Below are 25,857 nucleotides of genomic sequence, written 5' to 3'. Positions count from 1 at the left end.
TTTTTTTGAGAGTTTGCACTCATTCTAGTTTATTTTTCTCCACAGTGATTAAAGTTCAGAGTGTTCTGCCACCTGAACCTGAGACCAGAGATGAGTTCTTCCAATGTAAGCTACACACACCTGATAGCCTGCTGTAACTAGTATTACTTTGCAGTTTGCACTCAAAAACTTTAGTCAACTGTTATGAAGAACAGACATGGTAGGTAAACCTAAGGTTTCTGTGTGTGTGTGTGTGTGTATGTGTGCGTGTGTGTATATGTGTGTGTGTGTGTGTGTGTGTGTGTGTGTGTGTGTGTGTGTGTGTATTTGGTAGTATGCATGTTTATACTGTGTGTATGTGTGCGTGTGCGTGTGCGTGTGTGTGTGTGTGTGTGTGTGTGTGTGTGTGTGTGTGTGTGTGTGTGTGTGTGTGTGTGTGTGTGTGTGTGTGTGTGTGTGTGTGTGTGTATGCAAGATGTCTTTAATTCATTCATTGTTTACTCCATTCATTATTATCTAGAGCTGAGGTATAATGGTACTATCAGTGATCTGTACAGTAGTCTGGATCTGCCAGCCTGAGATCGATTGTTTTTGTGTCCACCCACGGATCTAGCGGAGATGGCAGTATGTTCCGCATGCGGGTAAATGTTCTCACTGAGGAAACATCACCCTATCACTCTCATGATTATTTCTTCATGTTTTAAGGCATGTGGTGGATACTTTACACTTGTTAGTATTTTTCACTCTTGTTATTATTTGCTCATACGGGTTTCAGGAGAGTGTGTATGAAACATAAGTAAGTGGGTGTAAAGTTTGACTGAGTATGCTAGCGAAACCCTCCCCCTCATCTTGTTAGCTGAGTTCAACCCATGACTGTATAAAATACACTGACATGTGCACATGTGAATTTGCAGTCATTTGTGTATTGTTTTTTTTAGTAACCCTTATAGGTTTTGTGAGATGTAGACATACAGTATTTTACAGGGCTATCTGTATGTTGTTCCTTCAGTAACTTTATGGGTTTTTTGACTGTCTATCTATTCAGTCATGGCTGCATTCTATTTACCGGCAGCGGTAAAGGAAATGAGAATTATGTCTCAGGGAAACCCTGCATATGGTTGTACTGTAGCTTAAATATGTAACGGAATTGAGGTATGTATTCTACTGCAGCCAACCTGTTGTTTGTTGGTAAACTCTGTGTTTGATGATTGATTTGAGTTTTTGATGATTGATTCGATTGATGTTCTCAATGAGGAAACATCAGCTTGTTATTATTTCTCCCTGTTTTTCAGGGGTGTAACACAGACCCACGCATAAACATACGCACACAAACACACACACGCCTTTTTCCCTGACTCCATTTGAACATTTGAACTGGAGTCCAAAGACTGACGCATAATGACAACTAGGAAGCCACTCCTCAGCATACCATGTTTTGGTGAAAACGAACCTTAAATATCACTTGGCACATCTTTCTCTCAGTGTGCTTGTGCTTGTGGTTGTGAGAGAAAGCAAACAAAATGGCAGAGGCAATTTTCAAGAAAGAAGAGGACTCCTTCTCATGTCCAGTCTGTCTAGATCTGTTGAAGGATCCAGTGACTATTCCCTGTGGACATAATTTCTGCATGAGGTGCATTGAGGGCTGCTGGGATCAAGAGGATCAGAGAGGAGTCTGCAGCTGCCCCCTGTGCAAACGCACCTTCACTCCCAGACCTACACTCTACAAAAATCCTCTGATTGCTGAAATGGTGGAGACATTTAGGAAGACCGGAATCCAAGCTTCTCCTATTACTCCCTCTAATGCCGGACCTGGAGATGTGGAGTGTGATGTCTGCACTGGGAGAAAACTCAAAGCTGTGAAGTCCTGTCTGGAATGTCTGGTGTCATTCTGTGAAACTCACTACAAAGCTCACAATGAACTTTTTCCTGGAAAAAAACACTCAGTGATTGATGCCACAGGCCAGCTACAGGACAGGATCTGCTCTCATCATAAGAAGGTTTTTGAAATATTTTGTCGAACCGATCAGAGTTGTATCTGCTATCTTTGCACGATGGACGAACATAAAGGCCATAACACAGTCTCAGCTGCAGCAGAACGGACAGACAAACAGGTGAGTACTAGAGCTACATGTGTGTCCAACATTTCTATGAGGGCTCTTATACATGCTAACTGTGGAAGTATTCTTATAGTTATAGTATTACAATCTCACCAGTCTTTAAGTCTGTCTGTTTCCGCAATGACTTTGCTCGTTAGAGAAAGGAAGAATCAGGAAATGATTATCAGGTGCAAGGTCCAGTGTTGAGTAAAAACAGTGAAACATTAACCTGTCGGCATCAAAGTGAACATATTCTTACATTGTAAAATAATGTTCTGTTCTAAAGGTTGTGAGATAGCTTTGCCGCAAGCGTTGTTGCTGTTTAATTTCAGCGCTCCTCTTGAACTTAGCTCATGGCTTCATCCTGATTTTCACTTGAAGATGATAGCGACTGCTTCAATGTGTCATTAAATCTTTTGAAAAGACTTAAATGTACTTAAAGGTTTTTGCTTATAAATGTTCAGTTGTCATGTGTGATGTTTGATCATCATTGTTGTAAACAATCCACCGATAATATGGTGAAAAGAGTCTGTTTGTTTTTGGATTTTAAACAGAGGCAGTTGGGGCAGACCCAGAGGAGATTCCAGCAGAGAATCCAGGAGAGAGAGAAGGAGCTGCAGGAGCTGAGGAAGGCTGTGGAGACTCTCAAGGTGAGAACTGACCACATAAGACAACAGCTGGCTCAGCAATCGCTTGTTATTGTGTCATCACCGTTATGCTGCCATCTCTACATGATACAGACCATCACAGAAACACATGGTTTGGCAGGTCTTGCCCTTGGTCATTTGATCAAGAAGAGCCAGTCACACCACGAGTGAGTTTGCTCCTTCACTTACCTCTGTGTGTCTCCTAACAGAGCTCTGCACAGACAGCAGTGGAGGACAGTGAGAGGATCTTTACTGAGATGATCCGCTCCATTGAGAGAAGGCGCTCTGAGGTGAAAGAGCTGATCAGAGCTCAGGAGAAAGCTGAGGTGAGTTTGGCTGAAGGACTGCTGAAGCGACTGGAGCAGGAGATTGCTGAGCTGAAGAGGAGAGATGCTGAGCTAGAGCAGCTTTCACACACAGAAGATCACATCCATTTGATCAAGGTAATAGAATTTGAAATAAAGCATCCATGTGGGTTATAGGATAACTTATATGATAAGAACACAAAAAAGATGTGTTACATCTGTCTAACATATTCACATACCTCAACACATGAACGCGTATACACTAAACACACTGAATTCACCCATCATGTCTGCAGCCTTTGGGAAAATGTCGGCCTCACTTTTAATTTATTTCTCTCTGTAGAATTTCCCGTCAATCAGAGACTCTCCTCACTCCTCGCCCAGCATGACCTTCAACCAAAGTTTCTCTTTTGAGGCTGTGAAGGAATCTGTCTCTGGAGTGAAGGTGCAGCTGGAGGACATCTTCAGGCAGGAAGTAGTCAGGATATCTGCAGCAGGTGGAAACAAATGTAGAACTGACTCAATGATGAATTATTTATTTCAAAGTTTGAGAAGACAAGGATCCCGCCTTTGAGGCTTAATTTTGATGTATTTTCTGTATCTCTCAACAGTGACGAATATCCAGGTCATCCAGTCTTTAGAATGTGAGTTTCTCTCTCTCTCTCTCTCTCTCTCTCTCTCACACACACACACACACACACACACACACACACACACACACACACATATATATACACACACACACACACACACACACACATTGTATTGTTATCATTCGTTATTACACTGATCAGTATTGTAGCCCTCTGAGTTCTAGTCTATTGAGGCCATCTGATGAAATATGGTGTTTTCATTTCATGTGTCTGTATTAGCATTTACACTATGAGTTTAAACTGCATTTGACATTTGATCTCAGTTTGGGTTGAAGCATTACACACATCAGTAACGTGTTGTGAACAGGGTTTAGGTTACATTCCTGGACCCCAGTGACGTTTTTATATTATATCTGGGCACTATAAAGCTGAATAACCCTTAGTAAAGGAAAAGGCAGTTGCCTTAGAAATAACATTTGCTTTCACAGCTGAAGTGAAACAACTTTTCACAGGTCTGTCTCAGTTGATAAAAACATACATTAACTGAAACAAAAAACCCGAAGATGAAGCCAGCTAAAACTATATAGACTTGTGTGAGTCTGGTCTTCAGATCCTGGGTGAATGAGTGTCTCTCTGTGTTGTGATCCCAGATGCTGATTCTGAGCTCCCAGTCAGAAGAACACACAGTAAGCTGCTGCCACCAAACAGTAAGTCATTACTGACTGATTCTACCACCCTCTAAACCTTTACATCAGGGGTCTAGCACAGAAATAATAGTTTCACTGTATCTCATCACTGATATAATCTCATCTCAATAAAACCCTCTCACTGCGAGACGTAGGAGGCATCGAGGTGTGGTTGGGCTCCAGAGTTCAAAATAAAGGCTTTGACATTAATCATGTGTAAAAACACCCTAAGCCGTATTTATTCAGGGTTTAGGAGAGAATTAAGCATAATTACTAGATCTTATAATTCACATTGTTTTCAGGGAAAACACAGACAAAAATAGAAGCTAATGGAGGTCAGAGATGGAGTTAAATTTCAGGTTCAGAGACAAACATTTCTCTATAGAAACATTTGTTCCCTAAAACAGCATTAATGGCCTGGACAGTTTCCTGCCCCTGTTCACACATGAGCTCACCTGGGCGTTGTCCTGGCACTGAACTAAGGGGCTGGCAGGGTCATGTCTGCACCATTGACACTGAATTCTACCCCACAAACTAGTGATTCACTTTTCTATTAAAGTATCAATGCAATGGTGCAAAGTGACCTCGTTTTCCAATTGCAGGGCTGTGGTCGTACTTAGGCTACTGCTCTCTCATTATTCCCTGTAAACTTCTCTCAAGTTTTCTATCCTAACTCTGGGAATTTTACATTAAAACATCAGCAGATTTGGGACACTACATTCCAATTTGCAGTAAGGTCTGAGAGAGAATGGCTGTGTCCAGACAAACTCCTGATCCTATTTTGCGGATATTCTCCAGAGTTCATATCTGAAAGAGGCTAAAGACATCCCAATGTACATACTCTAAACTGATTTTCCCCACTATGTCTGCAATTAGGATGTTTTCATGAATCAATTCAATGGTTTAAGACCTGAAAGACTTTTAAACGCCTTTACCATCCTAATGAAGATGAGTGTCTCTCTATTTAGTGCACCTCCGTCTTGTCTTGTCTGTGGGAGGTTGGAGGTCTTTAAGATTTTAGCAGCTGGAGACTCAAAAAATAACTTAACCTTGAAGTGGTGTTTTGGCTTCAACCTGAAACTCAATAGCTTTGGATCATTTGTTTTAAAAAGAACATGTTAAACTAATTCTGATTTAGTTCATACCCCCCCCCCCCCCAAGACACACTAATTTATATTGTAACATATGTTATGTTCGGGTCTGCTGGACCCAGATTTCATAAAGGTTTAAACAGTTGGAGACTAATGCCCTCTGTAATATCTGAAACTCCTACTATATATCCAGACAGAGTTGCAAGTCATATGCAGTTGCAGTCATATTTAAAGCATGGGAATCTTTCCTCTCCCTCCTTTCTGTCATTTGTATTTCAGTTGTTCACAATTGTTTTTATGATTGTTCACTTCCCTTCAAAACTATTCACACAGTGGGCTTTACACACACACCAGAGCACATGGTTCTTCTGAATTTATGAAGAAGTGGTCATTAAGTACATTTTGTATCAAAGCAATGGAAAAGTATCCACAGTTTAGTATGGTGAATGTGTTTAGTGTTTTGAAGAAGTGTACTTGGTATTGAGACAATTGTGAAAATGTCAACATCTCTTCAGTGTTTTTTATTAATTTATGAATTCTTGTGGTTGTAATAATAATAACAAATAATCTTGTGGTTCCAACAGACCAACGGAAAATGTGAACACAACAGAAGAATCAACATTCTGTATATATGAGCATATGATGTGATTGAAAGATGAGCTTGCTGTGATGTTTATGAAGGCCCTTCTAACTCAGGTTATCTGGCTGTAATGTGATGTTTTCTGTCTCAGTGTCTGAGGCAGTTTCAGGCCAGGCTGTTTTTCCTAAACCAGTGACCAGAGAGGAGTTCTCACAGTGTAAGTTGGACATAAATACATGCAAGCTATCACACACATACACACAACGTGCACACACACAGGCACACACAGGGATACACTCACATGCATAGAATCATGATCATAGTAGCAAACCTACATACACATTCAAACCTACATTCATGTAAACATGTATAACATCACACACAGCGACAAACAACCACACACACATACACACACACACACACACACACACACATTCATGCTTATGAATATAGAGCCACTGGAACATTTTCACCCTCAGTGTCACTCATATAAAAAGAACTCTATTTACACACACACACACACAAACGCACAAATGTAGGCATCTGCTTAGAGCTGGCTGGGTAGAGATAGAAGGGGAGGGGGTGACAGAAGGGGGGAGGAGAAACAATCAGAAACATGGCAGAAGAAATCATACACGTATCAGGATGAGTATGATAGCATACATGTGGTAAATGTACACAATACATACAAACATAACATGGTATATACATGATGCATACAAAATGTATAGAAGATAAGGTGGGGAGAGAGCATTCAAGTATTGTAGGACAGCTTAGTAGGTGTACAATGTGCTCATAAGGTTACTATTACAAGGGTAAGTAGAGTGATGGAACAGAAAACTATGTAGATGGTGGCAATTATTTACATTGCAGGTAAATGCTAGCACAGAGTTTGGGGTAGAATAAGTGCATGACAGTGTGGTTGGAGTGGGTAGACGTAGGCCGAGGGTATCTACAGGTAGATCGGGTGGAGAGACTACAGCAGCATCCCACAGCGAAGATAATCTAGTTTGTAGAGTTCAGCTGCCAATATTCGTATATGTATTTAATGGATATGGTGATGAGGAACAATGTTTCCACAGCCATCAGTATCTCCGAGCAAAGGGCATGCTAATAAAGAGAGAGAATTTAGTTTGAAAACATCGATTTGACATACAGATAGAGAGTTAACAATTAACATTATGTAATATGGCCACTTTATCAGTATCAGTATTAGCATAATATGATATAGAAGGAGAGGGAGAAGCTGTCTAGCAAGATGTATTAAACATCTATATTAAACCGTATTTAAACATTCATGCTTTTGAATGTTTGAATAGAGACACATCTTTTCTCTCTCTCTCTCTGTCTCTCTCACACACACCCATACAATCAATCACATCACAAACTTTCACATACAAAGACACATGAAAACTTCCACACTCCTATACATGAAGGACTCATCTCACACAATGGAATCAAATGAAACAAACCCAAAATACTTACACACACTCACCATCAATCATTCATACAAAGGACTCCCTTCCGACAAACACACACACACACACACCTAACACATATAAATACCTAAGTTTGTCCTGTCTTCTCATCCATCAGACTCCTGTCACTTCACACTGGATCCAAACACAGCACACAGAAACCTCCATCTGTCTGAGGGGAACAGGAGGGTGGAGTGGAGAGATGAGGTGCAGTCATATCCTGATCATCCAGAGAGATTTAATGGGTGGCCTCAGGTGCTGTGTAGAGAGGGTGTGTCTGGACGCTGCTACTGGGAGGTTGAGTGGAGTGGGGGGTGGGTAGATATATCAGTCTCATATAAAAGCATCAGCAGGAGAGGAGAGGGTGTTGAGTGTGGGTTTGGATATAATGATCAGTCCTGGGGTCTGTACCTCGCCAACTGTGGCTCTTTTTTCTGGCACAATAATAAAGAGACTAAACTCCCTCTAGTGGCCAGCTCCAGAATAGGAGTGTATGTGGATCACAGGGCAGGAACTCTGGCCTTCTACAACATCGACACAATGACCCTCCTGCACAGAGTCCAGACCACATTCACTCACACACTTTACCCTGGGTTTTTGCTTAATTTTGTTGGCGCATCAGTGAAGCTGCTGTGATTGAGATGTACAGATGCTGAATCCAGACTACATTCACCCAGCCTCTCTACCCTGGGTTTAGGGTTAGACATTAGATCACCAGTGAAGCTGTTGTGACTCTGGGGTGGAGCGCTGGGGTGACCCCACGTATTGACTGGTGTGGTGGTGGTCTGGGAAGAAAACGATGCTCTGCAGATGACATCTGAGGCCAAACTTAAATTGTATTTACAATCCAAAATTGGGATGATGAATAAAATGCAAATAAAGACAGAAAGAAGCAATTTGTTAAATTACCTTTTTTGTAGTAGTAGTTACCTTGATTACAGTTTTTCTCAATAGCTTACACATTATAACTGGGCCTGTTAACTAAACATCCCAAACCATGACGCCATCTACCAAAAGACAGACTAATTTCCCAAAACTACAAAACACTATCACCCTGTTTTCACACATGATTCAGATTGAACTTTTTGTGTAAAACTCTACACACAAATCCCTTCATATATCACTGGCTGCACCGTGTGCTCATTTAGTAAACACTGGCATTCAATTTCATTAACTCAAGTCATCACAGCTCAAACCCAACACACAATTCCCCAGGTGGAAACACGAAGAGTCAAAAGTGGTCACACACCATTCAGAACCTCAGGATAGGTAGATTAATGGGCCATGGGCCAATCAGAACCTCAGGATAGGTAGATTAATGGGCCATGGGCCAATCAGAACCTCAGGATAGGTAGATTAAGGGGCCATGGGCCAATCAGAACCTCAGGATAGGTAAATTAATGGGCCATGGGTCACTTCACTTGTGTTGGAACAATGGATCCCCAAAGATCACAAAGTACAACATTTATTTTTTTCATTGGTTTATATTGTTAAATACATGGAAATTATTTTACTGTATTCAACGTTCTTTACATATCAGTTGCATATTTTTTATAGGTTTCAACTTATTTTACTACAGTACATTGACTTCTGAAAATGTATCCATGTGTTGTGTCTTTATATTGTGTTCATCATGTGGAGAGGTTGTTCTGGGGGGAAACCATAAGCGCCTTCACTCATCGCTTTTTTGAATTTATTTACAACCCTAAATTAGGATGATGAATAAAATGCAAATAAAAACAGAATGAAGTCATTTGTTAAATTACTTCGATTTAGATTACATTCAGTGAAGCTGCTGTGTCTGACATATCTAGATACTGTTAGCACATACATCTCACACATGAAATAATTTAACACATCACTCACACTTAAGGATCTAGCAGCTGGGCCTGAGAATCTTTGATCTTGGGGACAACAGACTGAATCCATCCCACATCTCTGGACCCCAGCTATTACAATATCTAGACCTCTGCTGTAACACATGCAGTATCACCACAGCAGAAATAAGCCATTGTGTGTGAAAGGTTTTGATGAGCTCTGTGTTGCATAACCTCCCTCTCCCAAGTGTTTAGTCCCTCTGTTATTGCATACACGTTCTGATATCTGGTTGAGAAAATGTGTTTCTCTGTTTCTTTATTAATGCCGTTATAATGAGACCAGTATGTTTTAAAATGTTTCTAGTGCAAAATGGTGAATAAAAAGTTAAAAACTGGCATTCAACATGCATGGATGTACTCTTTTTCTTTGTGTGTGTTTGTGATTGTCTGTGTGTGTGTTGGGGGGGGAGGGGGGGTTCAACTCCTTCACCTCATGTATTGACCCTGTACCTACAGCATTTTTTAAGCGGGTGCTTGACAGTGTTTCATGTCATGAAGATTATAAATACATCTCTTCAAACAGGCATCTTCCCAGATGCCTTCAAAACAGCTGTTGTAAAACCCTTACTAAAGAAACCCAACCTAGATGGTAATACAGTTGCCAGCTATAGGCTGACGGAATCGCAATATAGACTGCGAACTTTAGACAGAGGACCACGAGGTGAATCAAAGGGTTCTGGAGGAGTATTTCAAGGCATTCCTGCAGGGAGTCGATTCCAACATCAAGGTAGAGGCAGGGAAAAGACTAAAGAGCCTCACAGTGTTACAGTTTATATACTAGTCAGTCATGGGAGGTTACAGTGGGGTCATGGGTCAGCATTGGTTTGTTACAGGTCAAGGTGGGGAAGGGGGCATGTGAGTGGGAGGGGATCTTCCTATGGAGGAACACACACAGGCCCAAAATGGTGGACAAGTGATGAGTATTCCACCACCTGGGGCAGGGAGGATGTCTGCTAGGGTTTGAGGGGCTTTAACAAAAGGTGTACCCAGACTATCAATACACATGGCACACACACACACACACACACACACACACACACAGGAGAACATGCTTGCAATGCAATGGTAAGTATATAAATTAATGGTAATATCAATTTGCATCAAGGCCAATATCCAATCTTCCATTCATTAGTAAAATACTTGAAAAGATAGTTTCAGTGCAAATAAACTCCTTTCTTCAAGAAAACAATATCCTGGAGGAATTTCAATCAAGCTTTAGAACATACGACAGCACTGAAACTGTTCCTACTAAAAGAATCAGCGACCTCAGACTAAACTTGGATGCAAATAAGGTCTCAATCCTTGTCCTCTTAGACCTAAGCGTAGAGTTTGGGATGATTGACCATAACATCTTAATCAATCGTCTTGAAAAGTTAGTTGGGCTTTCTGACTCTGTGTTAAACTGGTTCAAAACATACATCAAAGGGAGAAAGTTTTACTAAGCTATTGAACACACTGCCTTTAAATATCAGGGAAGCTAGCTCGCTAAACATTTTATAAAGAAAGCTAAAAACGTATCTCTTCACATTAGCCTTTAACTAGCTCTTTGCACTATCTTACTGCTGCATTTTATTTATTTTTATTTATTCATTTTGTATGTATTTTACTTTGATCTTAATCGTGAAATAAAGTGATATGAAGGGGATAGGTAAACTATATCTCTGCAGAGTTTTATTTTCTATCTTATGTTATGCATTTTATGTATTCTATTTGATATCTTAGATCTTTATGCACTTTTTATGTTCATTTTATTTTATTCATGCACTTTATTACAGTGTTTTATGTTTATGTTTTATGTTTATTTAATATCTTTTTGTATGTGAATCACTGTGCATGTAATTTCTTTGTGCACGTCATTTATTTGCTGTTAAGCACTTGAGCTGCACTGTATGAAAGGTGTGATAGGGAAATATGAAACTCTGACTTTAATCAAGTATCTATGTGCGTTAATCACTTGCCTTTGTTTGCTGGAACATGACTTTTCTGTTTCTGTATATCTTTGATTCTGAAGTGCTGACGGTTCTAACTCTGCGTATGTGCTTAAAAGTGTACCTTCTCTGTGTGTGTGTGTGTGTGTGTGTGTGTAACTTAGATTATTAGGTGTTGACGCCACTTAGTCTGCATATGTGTAAGAGCTACAGTTTATGCGTAAGAGAAGGTACCTTTTGTCCATGTTTGGGTCGAAGGTGATAAGAAGAGTTGAACTGTGCTTGTTTGACCTTGCGTAAAACTGACATCACTCTGTTCCAGCACATATGTTCTCAAGACAGAAACAACCACCCCAGTCCTCCATAATATTTCACACAGCATGCTTTGCTCAGTAACATTTGCAATGCGCATCATTTCTAATACAGACTACAAATAAGAGAAGACTTGAAGAGGAGAAACCTGAGTTCCCTCAGCAGACATGCGGACAGTTCCCTCAGCTGACATGCGGACAGTTCCCTCAGCTATCATGCAGAGAGTTCCCTCAGACGACATGTGGAAAGTTCCCATAAGACTCCACACATCAATATGTTTGTTAGACTTGGTACATTTTTAAACATAGAGTGCACATAATTAATGTAATGTAAATCATTTTGTAGTAACATAGTAGTTTTAATATCTTGTTATCATGACTATCCTAGTGGCTATACTGATTGTTAATATTCTGCACACACAGATTATTGAGTTATCATTCACTTATTTTCCATCACGGTAAAATGGCACCTATCCTTCAGGATTAGGATGATTTGGTCCAAATACATACAGTGGATTTAGGCACCTATTTGAAGTGTGGGCGTCGTCCTTATTTTATTTTAATTTTTTTTAGGTGTCTGTGTTTGGGAATTGCAAATTTGCATGTCATAGTTCTGGTAGTAAAACTTGTCTTAACAGAGTTACAGAGATAAAAACAGGGAGTGTCACTCTGTTCTAGCACATATGTTCTCTAGGACAATAACAATAACATTTGCATTACGCATCATTTCTAATACAGACTATAAATAAGAGAAGACTTGAAGAGGAGAGAGCAATTGAAGAGCAGCATTCAGCCATTTCTTCTTGAAGGTACACTTGCTCTTAAGAGAACACATGTAAGTGGAGTTTTAACATCATCAAATGTAACTGTGAGTGTGAGTGCAGGGTGGGTCGCCCCACGACACGGGCCAGATATAGGTGGTATGGTAACGTAGGGTGTGAAAGAGTTTCTGCCTCAGATGGGTGTCCCACGCAGAGATACAGACCGTTTAATAATGTATGCCACACCAGGTGCAACAAAGTGGGCTGGACTTTTAGATGTCAGTCAAATGCTTGGCTTCTAAACGGATTTTTCTTTTGATTAAATACTTAACTTTAGACATAAAATCCAGAACCAGCAGTTTCTTCAGACATGCATTCACACGCACAAATAACAAAATAACCTTGTGTTTTGTTTTCCGTTTTTAGAAACCTGATGTCCTTCTTTGCAGATGGCGGTAAGATCAACTTTAACCTATGTAATCACTTGCATCAACTTATATGATCTTAGAATAGTAACAAGGTGTCTATTTACCCTAAAATAATTTAGTCTTCTTCTTTCAGGCTCAGTAAGAGTTTGCCTTCTCAAAAAATGAAAAGGTCAAGTCCAAATATGAAAAGTCAAAGATTTTTTATACGTCTGTGTGCATCATAGGACCAGAAAGAATGTTTTCTGAAAAGGCAAGAAATTGGCTAAAGCAGTGGAACAGATACACAGACACACAGAATTGTATAGGGAATCATGATCTTTTTTACTATGCCTTCAGACCTATGTAATTGTTGCAGGACAAGAACCATTTTTAGTGTTTAACAATAAAATATACCTACTGCAACTTTAATTTAGCAATATCCTTTAACCTGTTCAGATGTTTTGGCATTGAAAATGTGTGCTACAGCTAGATGTTTCACATGCACAGGAGCCAGGTGACATGATTGAGATCATCCGAGATACATTCAGTCACTGGGCACTGTATGTCGGAAATGGATACGTTCTTCACCTCACAACAGATGGTAAAGTACACACATCTTATGCTCTGTTGTCTAAATGTACAGGGTCCATTCCCTTCACATAAACATGATGCTGTGACTATTGTGTTCTAAATGTGAGTTCAAGTAACTATACAGAGCTTTGCCTCAATGGTTTGCCAAATGGTTGGTGGACAACTACCTGGATGAAATGTGCAAGCCAAAATCCCAAGATGTCATCCTGGATTAGGCAGAGCTCCTGGTTGACCAGGAGATACCCTATGACCTCATCACCAACAACTGTGAGCATTTGATCACCAATCTGCGCTATGGCAAACCAGAATCCAGGCAGGTGAGAACAAACTGCGACTCCCACAATGGATCTGAACAGCCTGATCAATGTGTGTGATCTGAGCATTGCCTAACCATGCTGTGTGTGTCTTCCTGCCTAGATCCGAAAAGTGATTTCAGCAGTGAAGGGTTCTTTTGGTTCCTAGTCTCTCTGAGAGGCATTGCCATTTCACCAAGCTGACGAATGACTTTGATGGTCACACTCTGATGCACTTACTAAAGAAAATGTTAACGTTAAGAAAATTATGTTATTTACTAACTGAAAAATTAATTGGTAGTAAATCTGGAAGTGCATTGAACTCCTAATTTGAAAAGTTTAAATGACTTTCCCAGATGTGGTGAAGTGACTGAACAGTATAAAGAAACAAATTAATACATAATAAACAATCATACTGATGTGTGCCTGTGTGTCCTTCATCATATTTATACACTGCCTGTGTGTCCTTCATCATATTTCTGAGATAAGGAAAGCAATACAGCAGAGAAAACTCCATACAATAATCTAGTTAGCAATTCTTTTTGTATGCTATTCAGTCAGTTTAAGCATTTTTAAGATGACAAAAATGTTTTGAACCATATGAACGCTTATAGATCGACACAAGTTATTTACCAGAACGCTTATGTATGTTTATCACGCCAAAACGATTATTATCAGCTATCTTACATGATACAGACATATCAGAAAGAGACAGAGGTAATACAGACAGATCAGAATTACAAACTTAATGACATGATATGTATTTATTCACTCATTGAAATAGTATTGGCCCACTGTTTTGTGTCTTTTATCTGCCCTTGAACAATGGTAGAGATCGGGTAGTCCTGATGTAGAGGGGCTGCCAACACTTGCTTTTGAGGGACATTTGACTCTAACAAAGAACATACCATATCTAAAAATGTGTTGTCTCCGAAATATCACTTTAAGTCTCACACTTATAAACAAGAGTCAGGCGGCTGGATGTGTAGATCGGAAGTTTATTGCTGTCATCCCGTCAAGTGGACAACAAGGTTAAAAATGATGGTAGCACAACATACTCGACTACCACAAGCCTCCATCACTGATATTTCTGAGCTGTGGTGAGCTCCCTAAAATATATTTAGCCCCAGTGGCGGAAGCAAGGGGAAGCCAGACAGATTTGAGACGTGAACAATACACATGTGAAATCAACTTAATGGAACATTTCACGTCATTAGAAACTGATCATGCGGTTGCACAAATCAACCCTTCCCATGTTTCTGTTGAACTCAGCCACAACAGCCGGTCTAGGTACAGTTATATGGCACTTTTCTTTTGCTGACCATCTGACACAGCTATTTAAGAGAGGTCTCACCTTCCAGAAGGCATCGTTCCTCTTCTCCTCATCAGAGACATCAAGATCATTGGGGACTTTGATGGACTGCCTAATCTTGAAGAATCTGTCTCGACTCATGGAATTTGATATAACTGGCACCCTTGTCTTTGCCGCCCAGTACATACGGATCCCCCCCCACACACACACACACACATAACACTAATTAATTTTGTAACATATGTTATGTTGGGGTCTGCTGGACTCAGATTTCATAAATGTTTAAACTGTAGGAGACAAATGCCCTCTGTAATATCTGAAACTCCTTATATATCCACACAGAGTTGCAGTCATATGCAGTTGCAGTCATATTTAAAGCATGGGAATCTTTCCTCTCCCTCCTTTCTGTCACTTGTATTTCAGTTGTTCACTTATGTTGTTATGCTCGTCTCAATACCATGTACACTTCACTTCAAAACTATTCACACAGTGGGCTTTACAGACGCACACCAGAGCACATGGCTCTTCTGAATTTATGAAGAAGTGGTCATTGAGTACATGTCGTTCCTCCCCCACTGAATATGGTCACCCTGTGACACTTTGATACAAAATGTACTCAATTTCCTTTGAATTTGAATTCCTTTGGATATTCAATTTTTGTAAAGAGACTGCTGCTTTTTGGCGGTTTATTCAGTTCATGAATGGCCGTATTCTCTACATGTCAGTGTTTGCAAAGAACTTTGTTCTTAACTGACTCAATGACCTTATCGATATCAATGACAGGAGGCTGTTGGCACGAACACGCCCACCCAACCAGGAAGTCGTTTCGAAGTTGCACAACGATTTCAGGTGAAACGAAACTACGCGAAAACCTGTGAAGCGTTACACAGCACAAACGGAGAATGGCAGAAGCGGCACCAAATAACCACGAACTTTTTACATGTTCGATTTGTTTGGATCTTCTTAGGGATCCAGTGACTACTAATTGTGGACACAGTTACTGTATGGGCTGCATTACGAGCTGCTGGGATCAGGAAGATCAGAAGGGAGTCTACAGCTGTCCCCAGTGCAGACAGACTTTCACCCCAAGACCCGTTTTAAGCAAAAATAATATTTTTGCTGAGCTGGTGGAACAGATCAAGAAGACCAGAATCCAAGCTGCTGCTCCTGTTCCATGTACGGCTGGACCTGGAGATGTGGAGTGTGACGTCTGCACTGGGAGAAAACTCAAAGCTGTGAAGTCCTGTCTGGAATGTCTGGTGTCATACTGTGAAACTCACTACAAAGTTCACAATGACATAAACCCTGGGCGAAAACACAAGGTGGTTGATGCCACAGGCCAGCTACAAGAGAGGATCTGCACCCAACATGAGAAGCCTCTGGAGATATTTTGTCGTACGGATCTAAGTTGTGTTTGTTTGCTCTGTCTGGTGGATGAACACAAAGGCCATGACACTGTGTCAGCCTCTGCAGGGAGGAGAGAGAAACAGGTAAGGACAGGAGTTCTCTTGGTGATAGATTGGACTTGTGTGGTAGGACATGGCTATTGGGTTTACAACTAGAAGACAGGCTATAGACTCATCTTCTTTAGGTTATTATAGAGTGAGGAAGAGAGAGAATAACGATGACATAAAAACACGCCTGTCTAATGAAGTTGTAAAACCAGATGGTTAACTTCAGACTGTCAGCATTCTCATACAGCAATGGAAACACATAGTCTACATTTAAGAGCTATAACATTTTAAAAACTGTAATCAGACAGAACATCTCCTGTTATATATGAACTGTACCTAGATAATAAACAAACATAAAAAGCCTAAATTCCCATTTAATGTGTTATGTTTGTGGACATTTTGTAATAGTTCTCTTATTTTACAGTAATTTATATTAAGATGGGCACATCATGGTTTCTGCCTACAATATCGCTGCCCAGTCCTCTCAGATGAGCCCAGTGATTAGGGTGCTGAAATGGCATTTTGTAGGGTCCTGGGTGGTTGACACTATGACTGAATGGCATTACATGGTTATCAACTGCCTAGAGGTCACAGGTCACTCAGTGAGGGTATAGTTGCAGTAAGGGTGTGTTGGACATTTTTATCAACTCCACAAGAGAAACTAAAAAATACAATTAAATGAAGATTTACTTACTGCATGTATGGTTCACTGATTTTCTCCACAATGACAAAACTTATTTTGTGTTTTTCTCAAACCTTGCAATGAAACAGCGTCTCACCAATAGGCTATTCAGCGACACTACCGATCACCTCTCAGTCAGCGTCAGTAGCTTAAACAGCTTGGTCTTTCAGGAATGCTATCAGACAATGCTAATATTATGATGCCACCATAACTGTTTGTTGTGGATGTGATGTATTCCTTCAACATAGACACACTTGGGGGAGACCCAGAATAAAATCCAGCAGAGAATCCAGGAGAGAGAGAAGGAGCTGCAGGAGCTGAGGAAGGCTTTGGAGACTCTCAAGGTAAGTACTGACCAGAGGAGAGGATGACAACAGCTGGCTGCTGAAGGAGCAATTTCAGGCTCAATCAGGGCTCTCCTCCAGTCAGCCAGACAGGAGTCTGTAATGCTGAGCCACTTTCCAGCTCCTCTGAGCCACACTGTGGGTACCAGGCTGCAGGGACGTGCACAGGATGGGTCTAAGGTTGCTTGGGCAACTGCCCGTTTGCCCTCCTCGACTGAAGTTGCCCCTATATATATATTTTTAAATAGTATTACGGCTGCAGAACTTCATGTAGGCCTAGATAAAATAATCGCGGAATAACCGTCCAGGGGACGGGGGCGTGGCGGTGGCAGTTAGTGAGAGTTTCAAGTGATATAGGCAAAATATGCGTCCAGAGGACGGGGGCGTGGCGACGGCAAAAATGAACGTGTTGCCCCTTTTTTCCAGGGCAGAGCAACTGCCCTTCAAAATTCCTGTGCACGTCCCTGCCAGGCTGTGTGGAGGAGCTGAGTGAGTGGGCTGCTTTAGATGGACCCCTCCTCTTTGTGTGTCTCCTAACAGAGCTCTGCACAGACAGCAGTGGAGGACAGTGAGAGGATCTTTACTGAGATGATCCGCTCCATTGAGAGAAGGCGCTCTGAGGTGAAAGAGCTGATCAGTGCTCAGGAGAAGGCTGAGGTGAGTCAAGCTGAAGGACTCCTGAAGCGACTGGAGCAGGAGATTGCTGAGCTGAAGAGGAGAGATGCTGAGCTGGAGCAGCTTTCACACACAGAGGATCACATCCATTTCCTCAAGGTAACTGTTGATGATGGATTATTAGTGCACAGAATGTTTGAGGGCACTGATTTATGTTGAATATATTCCTAGGTGGAAATTTTAATTCAATTTAGATATTGTTGAATTTCCTTCAAGGATTTCTACATATCCAGATTGATCCTTTTTCTTCTGATCATAATAAAGTCTATAGCACTTTGAACAGATAACTTACCCCATGCAGTTTCAGTGTCTGTAAAGAATGTTTTGTATTTATCACCCAAAACATTTCAACATGATGAAGACAATTTCATTCTTCAGAAAACTACTCAAAATCATTATGGCAATTGTTAGGACAGGTTAGGTCACATGGTAGCAAGAACCCTTACTGACAGGCGGTGCTTGAGTAATGTCACTACCTGTGGTTAATTGATAAAAGCACATCTGCCCTGACATCATGGCTCACAGTTTGTTTTGGAGGCACTTGAGGTGCACAGGTGCCTGCCACTCTGCCTCTTTGGTCAAGGCAAACCAGTGGCATTTGGACAACCATTTATGTTGAATTAATTTGGGATTCATAACATCAACCAAAAAGGAATCACCACAAGGGCTTAACCCGCTAGCAGTTAGCCAGCTTGAGAGAGCTGCCTGGCAGGCAGTGCTCACACATACACACACAGACACGCACACACACACACACACACACATACACACCTACACTCTCACACACACTCACACACACACAAACTCACTTACCGTATTTTCCGGACTATAAGCCGCTACTTTTTTCCCACGCTTTGAACCTCGCGGCTTAAACAACGATGCGGCTAATTTATGGATTATGATACCTGTGACTGTATACGGTGGCTTTGTGTTTACGGTGGCTTTGTGGAGCTAGGATGCTAGCATGGATGCAGCCGCATGGATGCTTAGCTCCACGCGATTTCTCAGTATCTCTCAATAACTTAACTAATGTCAAAATAACCACAGTCTACCAGCGTAGACAGAACACAACTCAAAACACTTTAGAAAATAAAATAAAAGTTTACAACAATACAAATCCAGTCTTCAAGTTCTTTAGCTCACTGGTTTCAAACTAGCGTCTGTCTTCAATCTAACGTTCTAGCTTCTGATTGACTCTTGCGACTGTGTGCTCTTAAAGTAACAGTGCACTTATCTAACTGGCAAAACTAACTATTGTATTAGTTTTGATATTCATTTTAGCCTGTGTAAAGTTAATTTGTTTCAATGTTGCGGTAGGCACCTGCGGCTTATAGACATGTGCGGCTTATTTATGTTAAAAATAATTATTTTTAAAAAATTTAGTGCGTGAGGCTTATATTCAGGTGCGCTCAATAGTCCGGAAATTACGGTACACACTCAAACACACACACACACACACCACTAGCATGAATTTACATCAGCCTCGCTGACTGTAACATTGAAGACAAAAAGTCAAAGGGGCTCGTGTATAGGGGGTTATTTATTAACAAAAGACTAATTGAATCAGAAAAGTAGAGATTCGTCTTGACGTTCGGAACGGGAAGTGTGGCCACTCGGTACTGGCAGGATAACGCGCCCTCCTCCACGGCAGGACACGGTTTATAAAGGCAACGGCTCCCCCCCCGAACCTAGGTTGCACCTGAAACCTATTAATCAAACAGAAAAGAGCAGGCACAACTAAACAGAACTACGCCACCCGGAGGCTAAAGAGGGCCGTAACAATTACGTTGTGAGGAGAGACACAGGTAACATCAGACTAACCCCTAGACAACGCATCTTAACTGCCAAGACTGTCCTTGGTAACACAATCATTTGGAAACCACATCCAGATGCTGCACACACACATCAAAGGATGATATCCATGTTGGACTTAAGCTGCACCCAGATACTAATAATGTTAGATTTAGTTCACATCTCAAACATTAGAGAATAATATCTAACTTAAGAGTCTCATGTGCACTAAAATAGTTGAAGTTTTTGGTTATAATTAGCAAAAAACTTTCCTGATCAACTGTATTTAAACTTACAACTTACTTATACGTGGATGCTTTTTTTGAGAATGTAGCTATTCTCTCTCACTATCTCTGTCATCTCTTCCTCCTCTCTCTCTTTCTCTCTATCTCTGTGTGTCTTTATTTAGACTTTCCAGTCAGTCAGTGAGACACCTGAGTCTAACTTACAACTTACTTGCTTTATTTTGAGAGTGTTGTTATTCTCTTTCACTGTCTCTCTCTCTCTCTATCTCTGTCATCTCTTATTGTTCTCTCTCTCTCTTTCTCTCTATCTCTGTGTCTTTATTTAGACTTTCCAGTCAGTCAGTGAGATACCTGACTCTAAAGACTTATCCTGCATCTCTGTGAACCAAGGCCTCTCCTTTGAGGCTGTGAAGAAATCTGTCTCCTCACTAAAGACGCAGCTAGAGAATTTCTGCAAGGAGGAAGTCATGAAGATATCTGCATCAGGTTAATCACATTACTAACATACGTTTACATGTAATTACGTACTATACTTTCCCTCTGGATTGTACTAATAGGCTAAATGTGATGGTGAACTTCAGGAACCTGTATTTCTCAATATCACATATTTGTAACATATCCTTTGTATGTCGGTGAAGCTGAGATACTCTACAGGTGTCTCCATGTTTACTTGTCTTTAAGAGGGTCTTTAAGGTTGAAGAAGCTGGAGACTCATAATGTCCCTCAACAAGAGAACACAAATGTACTGCCATCATAAAAACAGAAGGTTGATGCGATGTTGACATTAACACCAGTCAGTGATGATTTTAATTTGATTCTTTCTCTCTCAATAGTGACTGAAGTCCAGGCTATTTTGCCTCCTGAACCTACAACCAGAGAGGATTTCCTACAATGTGAGTTTGACACAAACAAATTTTATACAGTTTACTTTATTCCAAATCACAAGTTTCAGTAGCAGTCACATGGTCCTACATGTTTAAGCAGTTCAACATTTCATTATGGCTGTTATAGTTCATGGGTAGAGGAGACAGTGTCTTTTCCAGTGTCTTTTTCCGTTTTCCTAAAATGGCGTTCTAAACAGAAGTTCGGGAGGAGATGTAACAAATTTGCCCCACCCCCCTCATATCAATCACCCACACTTAATTTAAACTCAGTTCTCTTCATCAGCACACACACACACACACACACACACACACACACACACACACACACACACACACACACACACAGACAGACACACTTCATTTAAACTCAGTTCTCCTCATCAGCACACACACACACACTTAATTTAAACTCAGTTCTCCTCATCTGCACACACACACACACACACACACGCACACACACACACACACACACACACACACACACTTAATTTAAACTCAGTTCTCCTCACCAGCTCTCACACACACACACACACACTTCATTAAAACTCAGTTCTCCTCATCAGCTGCAGCACTTGCTTGGGCGCTCGCTCTCAACCCACCACCTTCCCTTACACCACCTGTCTCCCCTCACACCACCTGTCTCCCCTCACACCACCTGTCTCCCCTCACACCACCTGTCTCCCCTTACACCACCTGTCTCCCCTCACACCACCTGTCTCTCCTTACACCACCTGTCTCCCCTTACACCACCTGTCCCCCCTCACACCACCTGTCTCCCCTCACACCACCTGTCTCCCCTTACACCACCTGTATCCCCTTGGTATAGAATGGGGGTTGCAGGCACGGATTCTACATGACTCCTGTCAGCATAGTTGACTCCTGCACAATCCCTGCAAGGCGATTTAGGTCTTGGCCAAAGACCAGGCCAGACACACTCTTCTGTGTGCATCTCTTAGGCACATTTGGAACATGAAGTCATGAACTGCCAAAAACTAGGACAATAAACTGGCATTGATATCCAGCTGATATAAAATATGCACTTGTCCTATGTATGTGGGATCTGTAAAGCTATCAGATCAACGGGTAACACCAACACAGACACAATTACACAATACACACACACACACACACACACACACACACACACACACACACACACAAATATAGACAAACATCAATGCAAACATGTACAGAATCTCACACGACAACACAAATGCATGAGAGTGTGGTTGGGGTGAGTAGGTGTAGGCTGAGGGATTCTACAAGAAGATCAGGTGGAGAGAGTACAGCAGCATCCCACAGCAAAGATAGTCTAGACTAGGAGAGGAGGAAAGAGACATTTGTATTATTCTGTATTTTTCTCTCTCTCTCCCACTCTCTGTCTCTGTCTCTCACACACACCCATACAACCAACCACACCTACGGACTTTCACATACAAAGACACTTTCACACTTTCACACTCCTATATACGAAGGACTCATCTCACACAAAAAGAAATGAAATGAAACAAACCCAAATACTTATACACACTCAACATCAATCATTCATACCAAGGACTCCCTTCAGACTGTCTTTCTCTCACTCACACACACACACACACTCACTCAGACATTACCATACTCACTTTTGAATACAGACGTTCACACATCTACACCTGCACAAACATGTACGGAATCACACACAAAAACAAATCTCACTTACAGTTTATGTGAAACATTCCCTCACAGAAGAAATCACAGAAATAAATCTCATTCCCCACATGCTAAGAAGCATATAAAATAGCAACAACAACCACACACACACACACACACACACACACACACACACACCCACACAAACACACATACACACACTTATATACTTAACACATATAAATACCTAAGTGTGCCCTGTCTTCTCCTCCATCAGACTCCTGTCACTTTACACTGGATCCAAACACAGCACACAGAAAACTCCATCTGTCCGAGGGGAACAGGATGGTGGAAAGGAGAGCTGAGCTCCAGTCATATCCTGATCATCCAGAGAGATTTGATGGGTGGTGGCAGGTGCTGTGTACAGAGGGTGTGTCTGGACGCTGCTACTGGGAGGTTGAGTGGAGTGGGGTGTGTGTTGATATATCAGTCTCATATAAAAGCATCAGCAGGAGAGGAGGGCGTGATGAGTGTGTGTTTGGCCATAATGATCAGTCCTGGAGTCTGGACCTCTCCCGCTTGGGCTCCTCTTTCTATCACAATAATAAAAAGACTAAACACCCTCTAGTGGCCAGCTCCAGAATAGGAGTGTATGTGGATCACAGGGCAGGAACTCTGGCCTTCTACAGCATCTCTGACACAATGACCCTCCTGCACAGAGTCCAGACCACATTCACTCACACACTCTACCCTGGGTTTGGGTTTGGGTTGTTTGGTCATTCATCAGTGAAGCTGTTGTGACTGAGATGTACAGATGCTGAATCCAGACTCCATTCACCCAGCCTCTCTACCCTGGGTTTAGGGTTAGACATTAGATCACCTGTGAAGCTGTTGTGACTCTGGGGTGGAGCGCTGGGGTGACCCCACGTATTGGCAGGTGTACCACACTGGTGTGGTGGTGGTCTGGGAAGAAAACAATGCTCTGCAGATGACATCTGAGGCCAAACTTAGAATTGTATTTACAATCCTAAATTGGGATGATGAATAAAATGCAAATAAAGACAGAAAGAAGCAATTTGTTAAATTACCTTTTTTGTATTAGATTACACTGACTACAGTTTTTCTTGATAGCTTATACACTATAACTGGGCCTGTTAACTAAACATCCCAAACCATGACGCCATCTACCAGAAGACAGACTCATTTCCCAAAACTCTCAACACTATCACCCTGTTTTCACACATGATTCAGATTTATTGAACTTTTTGAACACATCCATTCATATATCACTGGCTGCACCATGTGCTCATTCAGTAAACACTGGCATTCAATTTCATTAACTCAAGTCATCACAGCTCAAACCCAATTTACATACAATTCCCCAGGTGGAAACACGAAGAGTCAAAAGTGGTCACACACCAATCAGAACCTCAGGATGGGTAGATTACTGGGCCATGGGCCAATCAGAACCTCAGGATGGGTAGATTAATGGGCCATGGGCCAATCAGAACCTCAGGATAGGTAGATTAATGGGCAATTGGATCCACAAAGACCACAAAGTACAAACTGTTTATTTTTCATTGGTTTATATTGCTCAATACATTAAAGCATTTTTTTTTACTGTATTTAATGTTCTTTACATATCAGTTGCATATTTTTCTAGTACATTTACTTTTTCTCTGAATTTCAGTTTATTTTAGTACAGTACATTGAGAAATTAAAACTTCTGAAAATGTCTACATGTTTTGTGTCTTTATATTGTGTTCATCATGTGGAGAGGTTGTTCTGGGGGGAAACCATAAGTGCCATCACTCATTGCAGTAACAGGTTCTTACAGGAGTGTTTTGAATTGATCTCACCAGAGTGTACTGGCTACTCTGTAGTGTGTGTGTACTTGATGGCTTTTGTGTGATGTCTGAAGACAACGTTTGGTTTAGATTAGCGCAGCCAAGCGATTAAAAAACAATCAAATAAATTACTTTCTTTGCGATTAATTGATCTAAATTAATTGCATATATCAATTTGCCGTGAGCAGCCTTTAAAAATCGGTCAGATTTGCCTTTGAGGTGAAGAGAAAGTAAACAAGCCTGGGCAGAGTGATGTTCACCACACAATAATGGCAAACAACAGAGACTTCAGTGGACTTTATTTAATGAAGAGCACATTTTCCTTATTCCTGATTAACCCATCTGATAGTTTGTCTAAACCTCTAGCCAGCTGCTTAATGATTTAAAGACAAAACTGCACATCCATCCAAACAGCCAGTTCTCAGGCCCACTGCAGATGAAGTTCTCTCATGAACACCATGTCACACCAAGCACTGTATTGATTCCTCAGGTATACCAGCTACACACTCTCCCATCAGACTCCACTCCACCTGTTCTCTCCCTCTCTCTCTCCTTCTCCCTCTCTCTCTCTCTCTCTCTCCTTCTACCTCACCCTCTCTTCCTCACTCTCCCTTTGTCCTTCCCTGTCTCTCCCTCACTCTCTCGTTCTCCCTCTCTCTCCCTCACTCTCCCTTTATCCTTCTCTCTCTCTCCCTTTGTCCTTCCCTCTTTCTCCTTCTACCTCTACCTGTTCCTGCTCACTGTAATGCTGGACCCGGAGATGTGGATGGAGACGTCTGCACTGGGACAAAACTCCAAGTCATCAAATCCTGTCTGGATTGTCTGAATGTCCCTTCAAATCTCACAATGACCTGCACAATGACCTAAAGTGACATGAGATGCAAAACACACAATCGACACTGAACAGCTCCCTTGTATACATTGGGTTGGTAAATAGACAATACTGCATTTTCTGTGAGTTTAATACAAGCAGACATTCCCTTCAGATTCAGCTCTAGGGTGAAACCCTCACTCACCTCTTGATAGCAGGGTCTTCTGTGAGATAAATACTGACCCAAGTCTGTATAGAACTGTGTGTGCGGGTGTGTGTGTGTGTATGGGAGTGGACATTGAAATGTAGCAAAGGGAAAAAAGCATTGCATTAGTATTAAAGTTGATTAAGTATACTCTCAAATACGTCGAGAGGGTTATTCATTGTAGCTGTAGCTGTTCTGAGGAACAACCTTAAAAGAGCTGGGCTAAGTGACTGGATACCGTGGATGGAAGACCCAATTTAAACTTGGAAACTGAGGCATCCTGGTTGTCCAGCAGTCACTGTGAATTCCCTCAAGCACAAACCAGAGGGGAAACGTAGTCCAGTGTATGGTG

The 25,857-nt window shown here is 41.3% G+C and overlaps 2 protein-coding genes and 1 long non-coding RNA gene across 3 annotated transcripts; all 3 read left to right on the top strand.

The window, feature by feature from the left end:
• Positions 1–1,499: 1,499 nt before the first annotated feature.
• LOC116221161 (tripartite motif-containing protein 16-like) lies at positions 1,500–9,658 on the top strand. Its single transcript, XM_031571051.2, has 6 exons — positions 1,500–2,090; positions 2,630–2,725; positions 2,932–3,165; positions 3,371–3,524; positions 6,171–6,194; positions 7,574–9,658. The coding sequence occupies exons 1-6, from the start codon at positions 1,500–1,502 to the stop codon at positions 8,089–8,091; spliced, it is 1,617 nt and encodes a 538-aa protein (XP_031426911.1). The 3' UTR covers positions 8,092–9,658.
• Positions 9,659–13,615: 3,957 nt separating this feature from the next.
• LOC122133043 lies at positions 13,616–14,045 on the top strand. Its single transcript, XR_006152508.1, has 2 exons — positions 13,616–13,647; positions 13,748–14,045. It is a non-coding gene; the product is annotated as an uncharacterized LOC122133043 (long non-coding RNA).
• Positions 14,046–15,700: 1,655 nt separating this feature from the next.
• LOC105896579 (tripartite motif-containing protein 16-like) lies at positions 15,701–24,379 on the top strand. The gene is made up of 6 exons (XM_031571039.2): positions 15,701–16,425; positions 17,320–17,415; positions 17,956–18,189; positions 20,453–20,612; positions 20,960–21,019; positions 22,920–24,379. The coding sequence occupies exons 1-6, from the start codon at positions 15,838–15,840 to the stop codon at positions 23,441–23,443; spliced, it is 1,662 nt and encodes a 553-aa protein (XP_031426899.1). The 5' UTR covers positions 15,701–15,837; the 3' UTR covers positions 23,444–24,379.
• The last annotated feature ends 1,478 nt before the right edge of the window (positions 24,380–25,857 follow it).

Source organism: Clupea harengus, chromosome 7, assembly GCF_900700415.2.
Source record: "Clupea harengus chromosome 7, Ch_v2.0.2, whole genome shotgun sequence".
Classification (NCBI taxonomy): Eukaryota; Metazoa; Chordata; class Actinopteri; order Clupeiformes; family Clupeidae; genus Clupea; species Clupea harengus.
The sequence above is the reverse complement of the archived record's forward strand: the minus strand, read 5'-3'. Positions and strand labels throughout refer to the sequence as shown.

Excerpts from the sequence above, each read along its gene's own strand:
- LOC116221161 (XM_031571051.2), top strand. The coding sequence starts at position 1,500 with ATGGCAGAGGCAATTTTCAAGAAAGAAGAGGACTCCTTCTCATGTCCA. Across the intron at positions 2,726-2,931 it reads AGGCTGTGGAGACTCTCAAG|AGCTCTGCACAGACAGCAGT; the intron begins GTGAGAACTGAC and ends GTCTCCTAACAG. Across the intron at positions 3,166-3,370 it reads ATCACATCCATTTGATCAAG|AATTTCCCGTCAATCAGAGA; the intron begins GTAATAGAATTT and ends TTCTCTCTGTAG.
- LOC105896579 (XM_031571039.2), top strand. The coding sequence starts at position 15,838 with ATGGCAGAAGCGGCACCAAATAACCACGAACTTTTTACATGTTCGATT. Across the intron at positions 18,190-20,452 it reads ATCACATCCATTTCCTCAAG|ACTTTCCAGTCAGTCAGTGA; the intron begins GTAACTGTTGAT and ends GTCTTTATTTAG. Across the intron at positions 20,613-20,959 it reads CATGAAGATATCTGCATCAG|TGACTGAAGTCCAGGCTATT; the intron begins GTTAATCACATT and ends CTCTCTCAATAG.